The following is a 23,619-nucleotide window of genomic DNA, read 5'->3' on the forward strand; positions in this document are numbered from 1 at the left end:
CGTATCGAATCTGTCTCAGGTGTCAAGGTTGTTCACGCTATTATGAGGTCACTTACCTATTCATACTTACAACCATTCGTGCCAATCTCAGTTAAGTTTAATTTGTATCGCTACAAAGCAAAAAGACGTGGTTTATGCGTAAAAACTTTATTGTAAGTTTCTTAGTACTCAAGACTATAAATAGATAGCGGCGCTATGTTAGTTCCCTTATTCTACAGCAAGTATAAATTAAGCACAAACCTAAAAATTTGCTTACACAGCGCTTGCAACATGTTGTACCAATAAAATTGTTGTCACACCTAAACATAAATATTTGTACACTTTTAGGCGAAGTTCAGACCCAAAATACTTTTACATTCTGCTTATCGAGTTCTAAAGTGTTGGTTTTCCATTTCTCATTTTCCTCGATTATGTCAGGAATTTCTTCCAAGTACCCAACTTCTTTGCAAGGGGACGGTGGTATGATGCTTATGATAGGAATGCCAATTTCTTGAAAGGAGCTCATAGACGAAAACCCACTCTCGTCCTCAATGAAATTAGATACGGCATTGTAATCATTTCTTTTGACAACAGTATTCTGTGGCATACCATTAGGCGATTCAATATCGCACCTTCTATTATGTTCTTTGTCAAAAAGCTTAATCGTATGTTCAACATCACAAATTATCGGAGGGAGTGATTGGGTAAAGTCATCCAAATTTCGGTCCAATTCATTTTCAAGCTTGTTTACAGGTGCATTAAAAATAACGCTGTTACAATTCACGTTGATTCCATCACTGGAATCTTCCCTTATTAAATTAAGAGTACTCGATGACAAGTTATGCAAATCGGAGCCCTTTACGAAGTCCTCGTCTAGTTTAATGGCGGTGATGTCAACATTTTCGGTGCAAGCGCATGCGAGATCAGGCAATTTTGTGCTTAGTACTGTATTGGCAAGAGTAATTAATCTCGACATCTCCTCAGAGATTTTTTGGCCAGTCTCATTTTCAGGCACCAACGACATTTTTGATTGATTCCTGAAATACGAAAACAATTTCAAGTCAGTTATTAACGTTAGATCGAAGGTAATTAAAATACTGTTAGGTATGAAAATCTCTAATTAGTTTAAATCATTGTTTGAAAACAATTTTAATACAATAGTAAAGTTTAATAAATACTTCATGTCTTTCCCAATGGCATAAGCCTGAAATTCACTTAAAATATATTATACAATTCACAGAGGACTGTGATTGAAGACGGGATTTGAGTAAATTAAAAACTTCTAAAATAATAATTATTTGAAAAATTTCGATATTCAACTCAATGTCTCATATTCATATACAATAGTATAACTTATTCGAGCTCTAATGTATACAAGATACGGTATGATCGTATTAATACTTATACTCACCAAACAGCACTGCAATCTTTATATCCGTTAACATTGCTAATCGATTTACTGATTTTCCTTGTACTTATTTTTTTGGTTGTACTTATAGAGTATTCGATATTTTTGTTAACATGTAAAACAGATCGGGATCGTGGCAGGTCGGCAAGGTTAAATGACTTCGGCAGTGCTCTGGCGGGCGGTACATCTTTTTTGGTATCATTTTTTTGACATTCTATGTGCTCCTTCACTCTGTTCAGGAAAGTCACTATTTGCTTAAGTAAAGCTATGTGCATCTGTCTGTTTGCTTCAGTCTGAAAATAACCACGCTAACATTGGCAAACAATAAAGTGAACAATAACATAGGTACGCATAGAGAATGTAAACAGTTTTAAAATCGCCAGGCCTTTCGCATAGCGATTCGCAACGCATTGCAAACATGTACATTTTCAGCATAAACAAATTATTGGTGCACCAATAACAGAGCATTAAAGAATCATTAATTTCACGGTTTTGACGCATGTTGGAATACATACCTGTGCAAGCTGCCACCTCAGCGTTTCAACTTCCATATTCAGCGCATTCACTTCAGTACGTTGAATGTCGGAGGTCTTCGTCGCCGATTTATCTGGAGGCTTCGAAGCTTCTCCATTCTGCTCCATATTACAACATTTGGAAAGTTGAGGACACGGCTCAATTCTTTCTGGAGCCTGCAACAATGACACCGATTCTAAACATATTGCAGTCATAAAAAACTGTGTCGCTAACAGTAAAGTATCATTATATTACAATTCAACGAGGAAGCTGTACAATCACGCGTGTTTTAGAAATGATTTCACTTAAATTGTTGTGGAATCACCCGTGATTTAAGCGACATAACCATGGGAAACTGCTCGGTTTGAAAGTTACATTCTGTCTGTTGTGCTAGCTAGTCTAGGTTTCTAGATTACGCGTTCAGATTACTGTCCACTTTAACAACGAAGTATGCTTGAAATTACTGGCGGTAATAAGTACACAAAACAGTAGCTTGGTTTTGTTCTATACAAAGTAGCAATCATTGACTCATTGTTGCCTCATTGGTCGTCAACACACAATGATGCTCCGGAAAAGCCTATGTACTGCGTGAGATACGTCGCAATTACATTATGTAACAGGAGTTTACATAAGAACAAATGAAATAACGGAATTCTCATTACATTCTGCTGTGACAGTGGTATAGCAAAAACCTGGGAGCACACCTACACATACCTAATTGGCAGTGTCATAGTCGTCCCACGGTTTTGCTCCGAACGCTTGCTTATTGACCTCTATGCGAACAATACAAAAACGGCACCCGTTATTTGCATTTGTCAGGCTACGACATTGATCGGCAAATACAGCCCGATTAATCGCTCTATGCAAGCTCTAAGGCAATCACGATGACACTGGTTTTGATACTTGCAAGCGTGGATATAAGACCTAAGGTAAGGTCCCAAACTTCCTATTCCAAATATTTTATTTTTATGTAATTGAAATAGCGACGGATGTGTTTAGTAACCATAACTCATAATAACCTGTCACCAAATAGGTACTTACAAAACAGAAGACAACCAACAATGTTGTCACATTGGTCTGACGGCTAAATTAGAATGTTTCAATCGAAAGGGTGCTCAGCAGCGCTTCACATAGCGCACACATGTCATGTGACCGCATTTCACCTTAAGATCACCTACCAATTTTAATGACTGCTAATTATTAATTGGCTTTTCAACTCACTGTACTAAAAGCTTAGGATTACATTATGATGCACCATACATCCACATGTAACAGTATTGTAGCTTTATATATAGTACTCCTGGCTGACAACAACAGGCAATAAATGAATTGATGTACACAAATGCATAAGTACGACTAAACAACATGAATCCTGTTGCTTCATTGTTAAATTACCGAGTACTGTTCGTGGATTGTTGGTTATGGTAAATTGAACAAGCACTTAATCACTGTTAGCTAGGTGGTCACGTAAATCCGGCATTTGTTACGTATTAATTAGTTGAACACTGGGTAAAAATAACTAGGTGATACCCTAGTACGCAACGCAACGGAGGATGTTGATTTTAGGCCAAATGATGATTTGAAGACGACAACTTAAAACGGACTACGAAACAGTGAGCAAAAAGTGCTGGATAATAATTGAGATCGTACTCGAAGTAAAGTCGAAGTTATAAGTTTCATTTCAATGAGAGTTTCGCAAAACAAAAACTTTACAAAATGGAATAAGCGCATGCAAGTCCGCCGTACCATGACATAAAAGCCTAAGAATTATAAATTTCATTTAAAAAGAAATTAAATGCTTTACTTTCACCAGCAGTATCTTAAAAATCTTAAGTGGTAAATAAAACTATTCGCTATTTAACTCTACGAACAATATTTGATTTGAAGATCTTTATGAATTACTAGTTGACCCAGCAAACGTTGTGTTGTCATAAAAATAAAAAAAATGTTAAGGGTGAACAACCCTTATCACTGAGGGGTATGAAAAAAATAGATAGTAGCCGACTCTCAGACCTACTGAATACGCATATAATATTTGGTGAAAATCGGTAAAGCCGTTTCGGATCGTAACTAACATTGTGACACAAGAATTTTATATATATGATTATCTAGTTAGTCATAATATCACAGTTTACATCATTAACATTATATTACAATCCCAAGGCTGAGCACTATTTAGTTTTATTAAGAAGAGCATCCAGCACGAGGGTTTACTTACAAATAGGTAGCCTTGTCATAGCCGTGAAATGTCATAAAAGTATATAATTCAATTGGAAGACCCAAAAGTGAGTAGGTACATAGGAACTATGATACTAAAAAGGTGATAGAATCTTCAGTGGTTGGAGTTCAGCGGCACAACCGCCACACAAATTTATACCTAATAACAGATTTGTTAGGAGCTGCTATGTTCTAGTTTGAAGGGTGTGGTAAGATAGACATACTTTTCCGAGGCGTTCCAGCTTCGCCCTCAGAGGTAACCGCGCATCTGTGGTCAATCTCAGGTAGGAACCTAATTTTATCTTGGGTTGATTACAGATGTCCATGGGCGGTAGTAGTCACTTACCACCACATAGCTCGCCACTACATGCTCGCCTGCTATTCCTGTATTATAAAAAATATTAAGCTATCACGGGGTAAGCTCATGTCTCAGTTTTAACGAATTTAAATTTAAATCCCATACAATGCACGCCGGAGTAGTTAACGGACAAGGCGTGACGTCATTTAGTATTAATCAAGGTGGTTTCGCGGTCATCGCCTCTACCTGAATGTATTAAGCACATAAATAGATATAAAATGTATAGGTAATAAAACTATTCAAAAGAGGAATGTTGAAGCGTTTATCCACAAAAACAAATCGTCAAAATTACGCAGTCACATTTTCAAGGTACGTTTAAGATATATTTGAAGGTGATAGAACCCTCTGTGGTTCAACTCGGCGGCACCCCCGCCACACCTATTTCTACCTAATAACAGCAGCGTTAAGCGCTACTGTGATCCGTTTTGAAGGGTGTGGTAAGGGAGACAGACTTTTCCAAGGCGTTGCTTAGTTCTCAGGGGTAGCGGCGCGTCTGTGACCCACCTCAGGTAGAAATATCTAATCCTAATTGGGGTTGATTACAGATGTCCATGGGCGGCAGTAGCCACTTACCATCAAGTGGACTGCAAGCTCGTCTGCTACTCCTATATTATAAAAAAAATATTTATATTATAAGGAATTCCCATCTAATTTAATATGGATCTACAAATTAAGCAACATAGGGCACGGGTGAGAATAACGTGGGTAACGGCCACAAATTAAATCAGCACGACGTAGTGAGTACTACTTCTGAGGGGACGTTAACCTATCCGTCCTTGTAATTAATTATTCTTATGATCTGAAACCACATAGGTTCTTTGAAAGTCACCAAAACAGGTTCACTACTACCCCGCGCTATTCTAAAACAAACCGCATAAGGGAATGGAGCAATGTAGTGGCGTACCTATGGTTTAGCCTTTCCTAGTTGTGTGTTCTGTAAAAAACTAATTAACGTTGCTTTTCAGTTCATAACACATTCCTTAGCTGAGCGAGAGTGCCTAGTGCACAGTAGTCCGACTTTTTCAATACGAACATGTTCCATCTTAGGCATCGTCACTTTCCATTAAGTGAGATCGAAGTTAAATGGTCAGTATAAAAACAAGCCAATGGTCATATTGCGGATGTAACAACATTACATCGCACCATGTCTTGTAGTGAAACTACGGAGATCTGTCGAAAGTAAAATCCCGAAAGCGAAACATCTACTTTGCACATGGATAAGAAATCTGAAGTTGAAGTCATCATCATCATCATCATCATTATCTTCAGCCCACGTTAGTCCACTGCTGGACGTGCGCCACTGAGCCTTGAAGTTGAAGTCCTTACATTAAAATACTAGACGAAAATGCTATGCGCTGGTGAGCGGTTTGCGGCGCCCTAAGATATCTGTATCAACCACAAATAGGGTTGAAGTTTTACCTAAAACTGGCCTTCTGATGACGTATACCTCGTAAAAGTGTCTTCCTTTACTGCAATTAAAGCCAGCAGTCGAACCAAATAACGTAGCCAACGAAAATGACAATAAAATTACGAAGAGTTCTACCGCCTTAATTTTGAAGTTACAGTTATATCTGCATTTTTGTTAGTAAAGATTGAATTTTGAAATCAAAAAAATGTACATCCTATTCAATGGGTAATTCGAAAATGTTAACTGAGCGACACATGACCGCATTTTCTTCAGTTATGAGAATAATTATGAGCATAACAAAAGAACAATATTGTAATACGATCCGTACAATGCAATACGACACCAGATAGTATTGTACAAGGGAAACGCGATTATTGCATCAATCTCAACAAGTCTATTAAATATTATTGAAAACAAACACCTAACCAACAATATGCCAATGAGTAATTTCCAAAGAAATCTTCGTAAAATCAACAAGTATCTAACTGAGTAGCGGACGGTGGTAAGTGGCAACGGTGAGTACAAGGACCCCAGCCGGTACTTCCGCCGAAACCTCCGCCATACAGTCAGGCGCATAATAATCATCGCCCGTGACCCGTGTTCCACCGAGCACCACTCAAATTGTTTTTGCTTGTAACATTTACCGGTATTGTGTTTTAACTGTCTTATACTTAAACGTTTTTTCAATTTATCAACATTGTGTATGATTACATGTCTATGTTACACTTTTTGGTCTCACGGAGAAGGATTAGGTGAGCTCAATCCATGTCTAGTCATGTTTCGGGAGATCACATATATTTAAAAATGATATGGAGAAGCCGATTTTGAATTCATTGTCTACTTTATAATATATCTTATACTCATACCTTCATGCCTATTATATCAATTTATCATAATTAAGGTCAATCTCTTCTAATGTACTCTAATCGATGTTTTCTTTGAAAAAATATATCAATCTTCTTACCATTGAGTTAATTATATTATTATATAATAGAACGAATACCACTCATCGTATAAAGCATTAAAAGCAAAGGTAAGAAAACATTAAAAAGAAGTATCTATAAAGTCATTTAACATTTGTAATAGTCAACTGTTACTGTTGCAATTAAAAACCGAAAAATTCTTACTTTAGCAAATAATAACTATTTTCTTTTAGTAAATTCGCCAACCTATTGTTTCACAGAAACAACCTACCGACCTCATTATAACCGCCAATAGAAAATATATATATATATATAGTTTATTGTCCTACCCATTCCATCCGCTGTCATGAATGGATTGCCGTTTCACGTGATGATGTTCACACGATGACCTAATGAATTCATAACGGTCACCGTTGTAAACTCAAACATTTTCTTGTTGACAAACAACACGAAATATTCGTATCCTAACTGACAGAGCTTAATTAAAAATAACAGAATTATCGCAGACGTCACGCTCATTGAGTTATTGTACCAAAAACGAGTAATTACTGAAATTCGAGCCTCAGTTTACGTTTACCTACTTATATTATCTTCGGATCTTAAATCCATCGCGCAGAAAAATAACCGAGTGGCCTACTTAACTAGTTTCTTAGACAGATTGGTTACGAGGTGTCGAGTTGCATGGTGGTACCGGGTTGCGCTCAGCGGCTCGTGTGTCAAACGCATCGACTCGGAACGTACCAAGGTAACGGATTATTTCTCATTTTACAAACAGCCACCGTCACAAATCAATCGATGAACAAAATCATCATCATCGACCCAATACTGCCCCAATGCAAGCACAGGAAACAAGACTAATAACAATTTGGGCCTAGTGCATCCTAGTAGCCAAATGAATACCTACTGGTACCACTTTAGGATTTTGAAGAAATTATAAAGAACTTACTGGTTAATTAGAAAAAGTCAAGAGATGTCTGAGCAAAAGAATCTTCCTTTAACACAGCAAGTTAAAATTCATATTACTTAGGTATTATTGTTAATAGCAGCAGCCATTTTTAATCGCTCATTTTTTTTATTGGCACCAGAAGGCCTTAGTGCACTATTTCCACCGTTGCGTAACACTGAGTCACGATCCAAAATTGTTGACTGGACGGATGGGACGGTTGGGTTAGTGAGCGGGTCGTGGGTGGGGGGTTGTTGAATCGGCTGTTACTGGCGGTGAGGCAAGCCCGTCATGCACAGGCGGCGAAGCGTGACGCCTGCATCCGGTCTGAGCCCTCGGAAGCAATAACCCTACCCTGTGCTGTCCCGGCTAACAAGTGTACGCTCCTTGTCCCCGTATAACGATTACTAACACGCGATCAACCGTGCCGCATAATAGATAATCGTTGCAGTTTGAATATGATCCGCAGGTACAAAAAATAATCATGTGGTCATTTGTAAAAATACTCGTAGCTAATTGACATCCTAATTACATGATGACTGCAAGAATTTGACAAAGATGTATTGGTATGACTGTTTCTATTGAATGTAGGTTTTTTTATAGAATAACATGTTTTGAAAGATTGCGACGATAAATCTTTGTAAATTTTGTCTCATGTAGTTTTCATGTAGCCGAATACACGATCAAATTAGTTTACAACATCTGCTTGTATTAGGCTTGTAAAGTTGCATATTACCATAACTCTCAAGGACTGTTTTGAATAGACCTTATTCATCGATTGTTTAAAATTCTAACGTGTATACAATGCCCATTCTGCTGGTTTATTACATGATACTAGCACGTTTTATTGTTGAGAGCCTGATAATTAGGCCCATCGCACAATTATGGACGGCATCCACAATATACCACCATCGCTTGCATCGACCGAGTCAGCATTTGCCATGATCATAATCCGGAACATACAACATTAATTTTTATAACTATTAAAGATGGTTTACAACACGTCGTAAAGATGTTTATTATTGTTGGGAATGTACAATGGTCAATTAAAGGAAGTCGGCCACAGTCACCTGGTCAAAAAAACTTCTAGGAGTAGGTACTCCTGTCCTGATTTCTGAAGAAGAATAAACTAACACATAAAAGGAGACAGCTCAATTGACATAAGAAACATGATATCTATGATCGTTTTAAAAAACGCAATAAATTCGCCTTCAAAAGTAACAACCAAAAATATTGGAAAAGTGTATTTTGTACCTACCTTTGTACATTTCAAAAACAGTAGTAATGCTGACATTTGAATACAAAATAAAAGCTTTCTCGGTCGACGTAATAAACAGTTTATACGCAGAACCAGTCACATTAGCTTCTAAAAGCAAATATAAAGTAATCCTTATGAATAATTCCCACGCCATTTACGGGCATTTGTAATTTAAAACATTCTTCACAGATCTGCCTACAGCCGCTGCACATTGTTGTTGTTACGATACGAGCGTGTTTGTACGATTTTATCGATTTTGTCCTTAGCGTGTCCATTTTTACTTCTTATACGTTGGATAACAAGATATTACACTTTTCTTGTCATGGACGATTGAACGAATAGTAAAAACAACTATTTCGTAGCATTCTCCAAATAAAATAATTCGCCAAGTACGAGTCGAACTCGAACATAGAGGCTTCCGTACTACCAAATGCTTATTATTTTATACTTATTTTTATTCATTTTATTATTTTCAACAATACTTAGTTATATGACACAACAACAGATGGCGTTGGGGTGATTTTGAATGATACGTAAACAACGTATAACAAAATGAAATTAACTTTATTAAAATATGTTTTATGGTTCTTATTTGTATTTACTATACCTAATACCAGTCTTCTTGATACGGTTTAACAGTTAGATCGAAAAATGCCGAAAAAATCCGGTTTGTCGTATGGACCCCTTTAATATGCAACTTTATTTTATTTTTAGTATTTGTTGATATAGCGGCCACCGTTATGCATCATCTGTCTAATTTCATGTGTCTATCTATAACGCTTTCGGAGATATAGCCCTGTGACAGATGGACAGACGGACACACGGACAGACAGCGAAGTCTTAGTAATAGGGTTCCGTTTTTACCCTTTGGGTACGGAACCCTAAAAACCGTACAGATATTTTTCCTTGTAAAGATGTTTTACCCGTGTGCAGACAACTATACTTGATAGAAATTCCGATAATTTTATAAAGACAATTTGTTGTAATTTAACAACATTATTTCGATAATATAATTATTTTTAAAACCTATACGTAATCTCAAGGATGTGCCGTGTAAGTTTCACTCTCTACACTCACAAACGGACATAAAAACAATTAGATTTCATATGATCGATTAAAATGCAATTGATTCCACAATAGGCAGAAGCAACAGGGATGTGATGCAATAAAAGAGCGGACATCATTATTATGCGTGAGGTTGCGGGCAGGGTATCGATGTCACCAGTGTGGCGTATGAAATGATCTGTGATTATAGAAAATGTTAGAGGCCTAAAGACATTTCTCTTACTTCCTCTAACAATATTTGTATACATCTGCTTAAACACAATTAGTTTAATTTCAATATAAAGACGATATCCCTAAATTTTTAATATGTTAATACTTGTGATTAGAATAGTTTAGTATATAATCTCTAGCGGATCAAGGGGGGAGGGGGCGTAAGGGGTGGTCCGCTCCAGGCCCGCGAACCTGGGGGCCCCGAAACAGTTGCTATTAGCTAAAAAAAAAGGCGGCAGCTAAGTAAGCTTGTAAAATCAAATCAACTTTTTAGGCAACTGACGGCCTCCTTTATCGATCGACGATCTTAGTCCGCCACTGTATATAATCCAGTACGCTGGTCAAATGAGGGTTGGTAGACTACTTACACCTTTATGAAATTACTGTTAGGCTTCTAGGCATCTTGGTTCAAAATCAAAATAATTTATTTAAAGTTTATTCTTATGGAACTCATTTGAACGTTAACAAACTACCACCGCTACGTAAGATTGCATATTTCACATCATCACAAGTGATAATTGATTTCTAATACGCACATGACCTAATAATTAAAGGAGGTATGGATCAAACTAACACATAAGAACATGTAATTCGATAGTAAATATAAAAAATTACGACCGAATCGTACGTTTTTATTAAGGTCAAAATTATTTATTGTTATTAATTTCGTTATAATAGCTACATATTATAAATTGAAGATTGAGCAACATTTATAAATAAATGAAGACCCGATTACTCAAAGTCCATTAAATAATAATAATATATAATTGATTCTTTCATCATACTCGTATAATTACTTGCACCTAAAATACAATATTTGCTTATTTGGGTTATTTAAAACACAATTCGAATGCACTTGTTTTTTTATTGCTCTCATGTAGTACTGTTACGTAAATATAAGACTCCTATACGCGACACAACATTAAACATTTTGCTATGAATGAGTATGCATATATTGCTATAAAAGTAGCAATAAAGAGAATTAATGAAAATGTTGCTATCGTTCGAAATGTCTGTAGTTTTATCCACAGAAACAAATACAATGTCAGTAATGTTAACAATATTTAAGCATTTTAAATTTCACCGAACTCAATCTACCTTAGGATAAGTATTTTTATTGATAATATATATGTACAAAGCCTTTTAGTGTACTGCTATAATACAAATTTTCAAAGAAGGTAACTTAGATAACTTTTTTTATTAAAGCTCTTGACACCATTGTTTGACAGACAGGACATTACAAGAATCATTGCAATTTTAACATTAGTGTGTTGTTGTTCATTCGTTCAACTATGCCTTATTAGCCGATTAAATTGATGGTTGTCGGACATAAGTTAGTTGTCAGTTGCTTATTGTGAAGAAAGCCTTACGATATAACTACGTCACGTCGCCGTTTGTGTCGACTGTTTTATCTACGAGTAGTTACATTACGAGTAGATCCGGTATCGCATTTGTATTTACAAAGCGTCTCGGGCATTACCACGGAACTCTTGGGCCACAATGCGTCCAGCCATGTTATTAGACAACGAATTATTTTTAAATATCGATTATTATTTTTGGTATTCGGTTTCGTGACCGCCAGTATACCATGAAAGGAATAATCCGGTACTTTACAATATGTATAAAATGGAAAAGAACACGTTATTTTTTCTGTTTTGCATTCGCATAAACCACTAACAAATGTTAAAAAAAAATATCGAGTGTCGATTACTAATTATCCCCGTCGGTCAAATAATAATAATAAAATCACTTCAAGTAATCACTAAGTTATTTGGACTTACGTTTGTAAATTAAAAATTAAATACAAAAACACATAAACGTCAATATATCAGAATAGGTCGTTTCGATCAATCGTCGACCCGCGGTAAAATGGATAACGTTTAACTGTCTATTTTTTAATTACCATCAATGTGAATCACCGATTGGAAAGTTTCGCAAAAAAGTTCCTTTATTTTTTTTCCTATTAAAAGCGAATTTGAAAGATCCGTTGGGTCAATGGAGCGTTACGAATAACAACGCCGGTCGCCGGTTCAGATTCGCAATTATTAACTTTTTCATATAGGCCCACTTTCATTGAATATTACGATAAAAAATCAATAGCCGTCAATTCAAATTCGCTATTGTTGACTTTTTTCTTCTATCATCGAATATTTTTATGAAAATAGTCAATTGGTACCTCCATTTAATTTTTCGAATCGAATCTGTCACGTTTATAATTAACCTTGATGACGATATTGGTAAAATATTTTGATAACTTTCATCGCGCTATTAATGTTAACATTAAAATCGTTCACGAGAAGATTGAGACCGTTTTAATGGTTAGTACAAGCATAGTAAACTAACTTTACTGTGGTACAAGTCATTAATATTTGCATTATAAGCCAATTTATAATGACTTAATTTTCAATTGTTTTAATTTTCATACATTTATTTATTAAATAAATTTTAAATATTATAAAGTACAAACGATTTTCACAATTAATCGATACATTCTTGATCAATATTCAGCTTATATCTAAAAATTTAGTCAAAGCCCGATCCGTCCAGTGGTTTGGGCTGTGCGTTGATAGATCACTATGTCAGTCAGTCACCTTTGAGTTATATATATTTAGATAAGAAGCAAAAGTACCTATAACATATTATATAACTATATCCAAATTCATGTACCTACATACAAAGCAACATGATAACTTCTAGTTACATATCTGAAAAAAATGTTACTTGTACCTATAGTTCCGACATTTTACTTGACATCGTAAATGTGGTAAGAACGGTAAAATTTACGCTTGATTGAAAGTTGAAGATGGAATGGGAAGTATTCTGCGAAAATGAAAAACTAAATCGCATTCTTTCATTGTAACAAAATGGAAAGTGATAAAAATGATGCGATGAAAAAACAAACGACTCTCAATTTCAATTATATGTCGACAACAAATAGAATAACAGGGTGCATTATTCTTCGTAAGTAGAAAATACTGTAGATGAAACGTTGATATTCAAAATTGCCTACATAAAATATATTTTTACACTCATACATTTAAAGTTTCTAGAACGCAGAACCGTTCGGGCAGATGGTATACAAATTTTATTTTGGTTTCTAAAATAAAATTTGTAAATAAAATAAACTAGGTAAGTAGGTTTATTTTTATATAACCGGATAAAAGTAGTCTATATTTTTTCCTGCAAGGTCCGCTACCTTTTTATATTCCCGTATGCGTGTAAAGACCGACATACAGACAATTAAAATAAGTTTAAAAAAGGACTGATTTTTGTGATGTTTGGTTATTAATACCGTACAGTCATTCTATAATAAAAAAAATATTGCCTTCCTACCCCTACCCATCTCCCATTTAAAACTATTAGCATTTGCGCATTTGATTTCAATGTATTATACGAAATAAAGCGAATGAAAGCGACTGTATTATAAATCTGGGTTGCTTTTTATATAACATAATTAATTTCGTAACACAAAGTATTATTATTTTGTTGCTTGCCGTTAAACGACACTTAATGAGACATTTTGCATCACGCGCTTACTGATGGTTGTCTGTCTATTCTTTTCATTTAAATACAGCAATAAGTGTAAATATATGTATGTAGCGTAGCGACAAAATTCTAAGTTTATAGCGTATCTAAACATAACCAGAAATTTTATAAAAACCAAAGCATTTACATATACCTACCTATAAATTTAAGGGAACCATAAATAATATTTTTGTACATAACATTAAAGTAGCAAACGACCACCTGATGGTAAGTGGTTACTGCCGCCCATTGACATCTGTAATCAACCTCGGATAAGATTGAAGTCCTCTGAGGTTGATCACAGATGGCTTGCTACCCCTGTGGACTAAGCCGGAATGCCTCGAATAAGTTTGTCTCCTTCCTCCTACTTACCACACCATTCAAACCGAAACACACCAGCGGTTAACACTGCTGTGCAATGGTGCGGCGGTGGTGCCTCCAGGGTGGAACCACAAATGGTTCCACCTAAAAGAATACCTCCTTTAAAAATAGACAAATTTATATTAACTATTATGTTATAATAAAAAATGGTCAGAAAGTAAAAATTACTACCGTAATAATGGCGTGTTCGTAAACGATTGTCATTTTCACTTGTTACTGGATAATTTAAGTGACGAATTGAAAAATATATATTCATACAACACAAATCATTGTAGTAAAGACGTTTTAAAGCAAAAGCAGGTAACTATTAATAACGGATTCACACAAGCGTATACACAATACTAATCACTCAGAGTTCCATATACATAACATTTCGAACGACTGTAAAAATATTAAAGCGTATGACAGAAATGCGTCTAAGACGTGCTATATGTGTATTTTTAACAAAAAATGAAAATGTGTACCGATAACAAAAGCTGCGTACCTACGGACCGACACTACCGACATTAGATTCGGAAGATTGAATTGATGAACACACATAATCTTGTTACTTCTTTATGGGAACAATATTTAATTTTATTAAAAACGTTTATATTACAATGTCGTGTGGTAGCTTACGCCATCTAGTGGCAACTTTGTAAGCTTATATATTTGTATGGGAAATTTAAACATGCGGTGTATTATTAAATTATTATTTATTTAAAATGTGTGTAATATACATAGTTAAAACATTTTAAATTTTAAATTTTCTATAATTTACTTGGCTGGATACGTATACATACTATTTTTATGTTTGTTTACTATTAATTATTTTGTTTAATTTAATAATACCTGATTAAAAATAAAATCACACAGCAGTGTTAGTTACAATACAAAAGATGTCCATATTATACATTTGTTAAAAGCCGTCTCTAAATTAAACTTCTCTGTATAATCAAAAGGTTCGCACCACACTTCCATTTCAATTTAAATCGTTTTCCCGTTAACCATTTCAAGTAGACATGTATCTCAGGTGATTTTCGACTTTATCTGATTTCATTCCAATTCTAACAGTATCCAAATCTTACGGCACATCTCATCTGCGTCTTCCTGTTACAAGAAATCGTTTGTGAATGTTTTGCTGTCACTAACAACTTCTCATTACGACGCATTGTTAAAATTCTTAGGTTTTTAATACCCGACAAAGATTTTAAAGCACTATGTAAGTACTGCAAATGAACACACAGTTAAGTTAAGTGCAATGTTAAGTTGAATCGGTTTCAGGATCATCGTTGTATTTACTGGGTATTTACTGTTATTTAAATTAATTGATTTGCCAGTTATTATCAGGTTTAATTTATTTTATTTACATATTCATTCAAAATACAGTAATACATAGTTATTTTTATGTTATAAAATAAGTAAAACAAAGATATTTTATGGCAGGTATATAATAATTTTTAGATGTATTATCTTACTGAAAGTTTTCACTGAAAGCCATGTGTTTACGCACCTCAAGTTATGAGACTTTCCGGCACAAAACACTAAGCATTTCCATTTCAAGGTCATTTCCACATATACATGTAACCTACATAACATCAGGTACGCTGCTTGCACTATCTCCTCATAACTATATTATTACAAAATTACAGACCACACATCAATTTTCTTTCGTGTATAGAAATTGTTATAACCTATAATTCAATTGATTTGAACAGATAGTGATCATCAGGAACGCATGAGTGTCACGCTATCACGCCAAAGCGTAACATAAAGACGAGCGTACATATACCAATAATAAAAACCAAACAGATACTATGAAAGCAATTAGGTACGCCCCGTAGGTTACGCATATAAACTGTTCCACGTGGGTAAATACGAGTAGGGTTGCCTCTTGCCACTTCATAATTTTTTGGAGTGCAAAGTCTAACGTGTAACGTTAAAAGCTGGTAAATCCTCTAACTCTTTCTAACTATTGTTTACGTATACCAATAAGATTTCTAACACCTGTTCTTTCTTAAAACACCGCTATGATTACAATCATTTCTGTACATTATACGTAATAAATTAGTAAGATATTAAAAAAATGTGTTTTACTGTTTTTCATAATCTTCTAATCAGAAAATCCCTTTCCCTACCTCCAGAAAAACATTTCATTTGATATCCATATAATAAAAAAAATATTGGTTATCCATTTTGGTACCTCTGCCAAATTGGATTTAGACCAAACGTCACTTATGTAATCATGCACTGTCATCAAAACCAAGCGTGTATTTGAAATTTTTAGCTCAACCGGTTGGGGTAAACTGGTTAAAAATTCAGTTGCAAGATACGTACCCTAGCGTACCTACATACATACTATTAAAGTCAGTTTAATAATAACTTGTAAAATAGAGTCTAGGAATCCTAGGTTCTTTAACTCCCACCGGTCGGGCAGCCTTCACGGTTTTGTAGCCTACTACTAGCATTTTCACAATCTGGACCAATCTTTTAATTTCAAATATAATAAAAAAAAAATTAGAATAGAATTATAAATATGTGAACAAAACGATTGTAGTTTACAGATAGCCAACCCTTAAGCTAAGGTAACCCTACTTTTATACAAAGCATTTACTTAAAATCGTTCGGATCCGGGCACAATGAGTCATGCTCCTACAAAGTATGATAAAACACACGATTCCGCACTTAAACAGTGAATACACAAGTACACGGAAAGCACCGGTCCTATTCGTGTACAGTGTACTTGTGCATATGTAGCTGTCTGACACTTAGTATGCGAGGCGACGCAGGCACCCTTTGACAAGTTTTCGTGCAATAAGTTCGTGAACTACGCACTATAGTCAATACTCACGATAATAACGGAAATAGTGCGATCACGATCACGACGTCATGGAACAATATTAAAATAAATATACACATCAACACAGTATATTTAGTTACTATTCTTAAAATAAATGAATACTTTAAAATATAATTTTTTAAAAAACAAAATTTCCCTTATTCTTTATCTTCCTAAAAATCACAATATTAGTCATACATCAGGGTATGAAATAAAAGATTATTTGATATCCATATCATGAGGGCGGTGCACAAAAATAATTGCCCCCCTAATTGGATTTAGGACCACTTCACTTCGTTAATCATGTACCTTGGTTTAAAATTAATTTGCCCAACAACATTTGACCTTCACATACATGCGACCTAACTAAAAAAGTTCAATAAAAGGATGACATAATATAAAGAACTTCATGAAACATTTTTGGATTAAAATGCGTATTTTATATTCTATAAGTTTCATCCGGGCCGTCTTTAGGGTAGGTTAGTCAGGTTATGAATTAAATAAGTGTTCCTTATGACCAATTAAAGTTAAATGGATTGCATAAAAATATAATCCATGAGCACACTCAAAATGCTTATCTTAATGGTGAGTTTCATGGTTTAATATTTACTATCATCCACTTTTATATATATGCAAAAGAAAATGAAATGTCTGTTTTAGTTTTTACGCGTCAATGAGCAAGGCCTTTTACAGTACAGTTGCCTGTAATTTAGCATAAGTGGATCATGTTTTTATGTTTTAGTAACTGAACATAAATATATATAATGCACATGACGGCCTATGTTATCAAAGTAACATGTCTGCACTTTCTGGTCGGGAAACGTTATTTCTACTTAGTGTAATAATAATATTTACGGACAGACAAACCGCAGATTTAACTGATTTGTGTAGCAACAAAAATTTTGCATATTAGTTCTTGCATAGGAACTGAAAGGATTGTTGAAGTTTTATTGCTTAAGTGGGCTGTTTAGAGTATGAAATATGGTATAATATCAATTACGATACTAATAATTTCAGAAATACTTGATGTCTGATTTTGGACAATTTTTACGTGCTAAAAGAAAATTGTTTTAAAGTTAGTTGGCATAAGCTGCCATTATGTCGAAACTTTTGTCAATTTTGATAAATTTGAATGTGGTACGGTCAACGGCAAAAGTAGATGATCAAAACGGACATTCAATACTAATGATCGTAATTTGCGTCAATATAGTGTGGCGGTAAAGTGTTTCTAAAGCACGAGATTGTCAAGTGTACCAAATATTAACTAATAGTACTGCCGCCCAATATCGATGATCATTCAAATACCCAAAATCTCTAAACTTATTTAGTGTCAGAACTAAGAAATGAAAAATTCTTTCAAAAGAAGATGAATATCATATGTATCAAAAATTAGATGATGACACACTGAAATATGATGAATACACTGAAACGCTGTTTCATTATTTTTTAAAGGATTTGTGTCACAACTTCGACAAAGATAAGTCAATAAAGACCCGGCCAAACAGAACGCGTATTTTAGCGCCGGGCTAGGCGTCAGCGTTAGAACAAAATCCTGACGCCGCGCTCTAGCCACTGTACAAATATATAGATCCTTATACTGAGCTCTAGCGCCGAGTTGTGTTGTATGGGGTCACTGCTGAGCGGTCACACAGAGCGCGTACGCGTACGCTTGTCGCAGCGCTCGGCTTTCTTGTCGCCGGGCGTTGTATTTTGTTACAGATTTGCGTACAAGCGTCATTGTATGGGAAAAATTACGAGCGCGCGTACGCATACGCGTTCTGTGTGACCGCTTACTAGTAACTCGGTACAATACAACACAGCGGCGTCAGGATTTACTTCTGGCGCTAACGCCCTAGCGCGGCACTAGAATACGCGCTCTGTGTGGCCAGGCCTTAAATCTTAATACTTTATTATATAGCAGCTTCCAAGACGACACTGATGTTAAAACTTGGACTCACAGTAACTTACTTCATTGGAAGTTAGTATTATATGCACCTCTTAATGAGTCATTCTGCAAAATAGCTTTACAAATTCGAATCACAACATAGGTATTGCAAGCAATTAGTCTGTGACAACTTAAAATACATGTGGACACGTGCTTAAAAGAAATTGACCTTCCGAAACCTAATAAGATGTAATGTTAGCTCTCAAGATCATAAAACTATATAATCATCATACAGGCTATAGTTGGACATCTGTAATTAACCCCAGATAAGGTAAGATACCCCTGAGAGCTTATAATTATTCCTATAAATCATCATCATGCCCGTTTCTCTTTAACTCTTTTTGCACAACAATCGTAGGAGTTCATTCTCACGGTGTCGAATATCGGCGCGATCACCTGTTATCACCACCAGGTGTCACCTGTGTTCAACAGTACTTCATGTTCCCATAGCGTTCTTGGGGAACTGATAAAAACGTGCCTACAATGCCCAAGACGTACCTACCTAGATATGGCCCGCATTTATAAATGGAGTAAGGATAGATAAAAAACCACGTAGGCAAATAAATTGACAACTTTATCATCGTAGATTCGTGACTTTGTAGTCTATCGAGTATGTGAACAAATACTTTTAATCTTGATATTTTACTCAAAGCTAGCTACGGCTACCAGTGGCTACCATCTCAATGTTAAAAGGTTGTTCAGGCTACTCAATCTGCAGGCTGCAAATCCCCATCTCTCTCTCTCTCTCTATTTAATTATTTCGTCTGTACTGTTATCATATTACATTTAGTCAAGTGTGATTTCGAGATTGGTTAGTTCCCGATATATTCAATCCAAATGGGATTGGAACTTAAAAATTACAGTTTTACACTCGAGCTATTAAAATAATTAGATTTATAAGAACATTCATTTTTTTAAAAAAATATATTTAGTAAAAGAACTATTTTGGGAATTGTACGAGTAGGTTTAATCATCATTTTATCGTAGCACACAAAACATTTTCCGTTGTCTTACTCGACCTACTAACGGCCATGAGTGAATAACATAAGAATATAGCTGACATCCGTCAAAGGAGTACCAATTACACTAAAGTTTTATTACGTTACGTCTACATTTGGATAATTGTAGCATTCGTTTAAAACAATGCCAAGCGGTACCGTTGCCGTGGCTGGCAATGGTAATATTTGCATTCCTACAGCTACGCTCTGTGTATGTGATTATGTGATTGAGGAAGCAATTCGAACACAAATCCAGTCTATAATAAGTTGAGTTATTTTTTTGAAATATATGCATATATAATTTTTGGTGTATTTAATTACGGGCTTTGATGGTTGAACCGTCGGTATCGGTTATTACTATGTGGGGAAGCAGGAGTTAAGTCGGACAAGGATTCGTTACTAAACTCTCTCACTAGTTCACAGCAGAATTGGAGTGTGCCTCAGGCCTTCTCCAGGCTATAGGGAGAAATAGGCTCCCAGCGATGAAATGGATATTTCCTAGTTCCTTTAATAAAGGTTATAATTGTTTTTTCTTATGTTGCGACGTAATTATCTGATTACGGCAAACCAAAAGAAGGATATTTTTTAAGATATGATAACTAGGTAGATGAAATCCATAAAACTGTTGAATAGTACAGACTAATCCATAATTCACACGGCGCCATAAAGTCGCCATTTTTAAATTAAAACAAAAAATTAGACATGTTCTAGCTGTTCTTTAAGTTTAAAGTGATACAAGATAACAAGATAATAATGTAGAAAATCAAAAACCCGCCTGCAAAAATATCTCTGACACAGTCAGTCGCCGTAATTTTATATACCTAAATGTATTTATTTAAACCTACTCGTACATGCATATTTTAATAATCCCTGTATATTTTCTTTTATTTTGATACCCTGCTCGACCCTATTTTACGATTTTGCAATGAAAATCCGCTATTTTTTTTTCAAACATCTATTCAAGAAGACTTGGTTATATAAGAGGAATATAACGATACCCTAACCGTCGAAATTCATCCAGCCGCATAGGAGTTTCCAAGTAATAAAACGAATTGCAAAAATACAAGATTTTTTTATAATTTAAGAGTAGCAGTAGAGTACGCAGTCCACCTGATGTTAGTGGCCACTGCCGCCCATGGAAATTTGTAATCAACCCTAGATAGGATTAGATATACCCACCTGAGGTCGGCCACATATACCCCTGAGGACTAAGCTGGATCGCCTCAGAAAACTTCGTCTCCCTTGCCATAACACAACAGCGCTTATCACTGCTGTTATTAGGAAGAAATAGGTGGTGCCACCGGAGTCGTACCACGAAGGGTTCTACCACCTTCAGAAAGATATTCGATAAAATCTTTCCTTGGCAATCGGGTAAAAAAGGGTAAATTTTTATGTTTTGCAATTAAGTATTGTGATAGAGCTTTGATTTTATTGATTCATTCTAATTTCAATCTCATCATCAACCCATTACTGTCCCACTGCTGGGCACGGGTCTCCTCTCATAATGAGAAGGATTAGGCCATAGGCCACCGCGCTGGTGCGTATGGTGCGTGCGTATTGGTAGACTTCCTTTGAGATTTACGCGGAATAATGCCAACATGTACAATTAAGTGGTGCAAAAACACAAAATCGAAGAAAAAATGCGTAGAAATATCGTTTCATTCGTAAATGATCTAAAAACTACATATTTTAAATATTTTTCAGACACGAAATAGATGACAGTGACAATTTCTATTGTCAAAACTAGTTACATTTTCTCGTTAGGAGTGAGTAATCTTTACTAATCTATGCCTAACGGTAACAGGTTTTGAAGCGTTACCGGAGAGGATGATTTGAAGAGACCAACCGTATCGAACGAGCGCGAGTCAAGTTGCAAAACATCATACATTTTGTATGATGTCATCTCTGCATGATACACTCTATATAGGAATACACAATACAACGTGCATAAGGCAATGAACTATACTTATTTGTATAATGTTAACTTAATCTAGAAACTAAATAAATATTAAACTCGACTATGCTTATACTCAAGTAACATGCTTTGATGCAGCACAGTTTTTGTTGCTTGCGTGCTATAATTACGATTTAAAGTTACGGTACTTCGTGTAGTTTAAAATCATTACTTTAATACGTAGGTATGGGTAATACCTACCTAAATTTCACACAACATTTAAGTTCTAATTGAATAAGAGTTGGGGAATACTTCATACGACTCCTTATTCTCACTCACTCAGGTACACTCTGGAAGCCGTTCCGTCCGTTCTTAATAAGCAATCTATCAAATTTTTTCCCTCCAAACGAAATTTGACAATCTCTAGTTGACATCAATTTTCAACTGTCGGTCTTTAATAGGCAAAACATTGGATAGAATGATTGTTAAGTTTAAACAAGCTTTAAACGTCATAAATACGTACTACGTGTACATGTCGATGAAAATAAAATACTTGCCAAATCAATGTTACACATCATATATAACTTTTAGATAAAATTTCTATCAGATCCTGTGATATTTGTTACGTAATTTTTTACTCTCCATCCAAAAACTTGTTAAATATTAGGTCCGTCGCGAATGCATAATCATACTTTCACTCCCATTATAATATAACATTATGATAATCAAGGAGCCAAACAGCAATGAAGAGTAAAATTTTAAATCTATGTTGATACTAGCAGCAGCATTAAAAATTTAAACAAGTAACCAAGTTTACTTGTGAATCCAATTTATGAAAATACTAGCAGAACCCGCGGCTTCGCCCGCGTAAAAAAATATGATATGACATAAAAATAACTGTAATCGTAAATTTGTATCTTTAACAAATTTAACGATAAAGTAGCATTAATATTTTATTAATAAAAGCTTTTTTTTCGTCACTGTGTACCTAAATTGGTAATTCTTACAAGCGCAATATCTGAATAATGATAGGTTTTAGAGAAAAAAAAATAAGGACTATTTTGTTGAAAATTTTAAGAGCTACAACTTGGTCCTAGGTACTTTTTCTATAAAACTTACCGTTTTCGAGAAAAAATCAAAGTACCTAAAATTTTGACATTTGACCTCGAATAACTGCCGACGCACACTTCGGATCGATGGGGACTTTTGACATTTTATTTGTAATGGTAAACCCAAGTTCCGTACAAAAAATTGGCATTCCCGGAATTTTTGCTATTTGACCACTATTTTTATGTCTAACTTGACCGGGCTATATGTACATATGAATCCATAAATAACTTTATCAGCAAATTTCTGACAGCTAATATTCAACACCAGCGGCCAACCAATTTGGACTGTCTACCTCTAATGGTTCAAAAGTTAGTTGGAAAAATATCGAATAGCAGTTTGTTGTATTTGTTTTTAACTCCTTTTTGTTTTCAACTTTTTATTTAATATTTAGTATTTGTTGTTATACCGTTATGCATCCTCTGAAAGGATTTAAAATGCCTATCTATTACGGTTCCAGAGATAGAGCCCTGTGACACACGGACAGACGGACAAACAGCGAAGTCTACTAAGATTTCGCTGTCTGTAGGGTTCCGTTTTTATCCTTTAGGTACGGAACCCTAAAAACCCGCTGTTCTGCACTTCAGCACGCGCAATACATTCCCATGTTAAAAATATATGTTACGACGGCCCATGAAATTTTGCCTTACACTAAACCTCTCTGCACTC

The 23,619-nt window shown here is 35.2% G+C and overlaps 1 protein-coding gene across 1 annotated transcript in view; it reads right to left on the reverse strand.

Moving 5' to 3' along the window:
• Positions 1 to 131: 131 nt before the first annotated feature.
• The window catches only part of LOC140743710 (uncharacterized), a 34,266-nt gene continuing 10,778 nt past the window's right edge, over positions 132 to 23,619 (reverse strand). The window contains exons 2-4 of the mRNA XM_073075207.1: positions 1,903 to 2,076; positions 1,391 to 1,680; positions 132 to 1,016 (exon numbers count right to left, since the gene is read on the reverse strand). Coding sequence (XP_072931308.1) covers positions 335 to 1,016; positions 1,391 to 1,680; positions 1,903 to 2,076 — 1,146 coding nt within the window. The 3' untranslated portion in view covers positions 132 to 334. The remainder of the gene's footprint in view (positions 1,017 to 1,390; positions 1,681 to 1,902; positions 2,077 to 23,619) is intronic.

The sequence above is a fragment of the Epargyreus clarus genome, unplaced genomic scaffold (assembly GCF_041222505.1).
Source record: "Epargyreus clarus isolate Ecla_fem2 unplaced genomic scaffold, WU_Ecla_fem_2.2 ptg000007l, whole genome shotgun sequence".
In the NCBI taxonomy this organism is placed as follows: domain Eukaryota; kingdom Metazoa; phylum Arthropoda; class Insecta; order Lepidoptera; family Hesperiidae; genus Epargyreus; species Epargyreus clarus.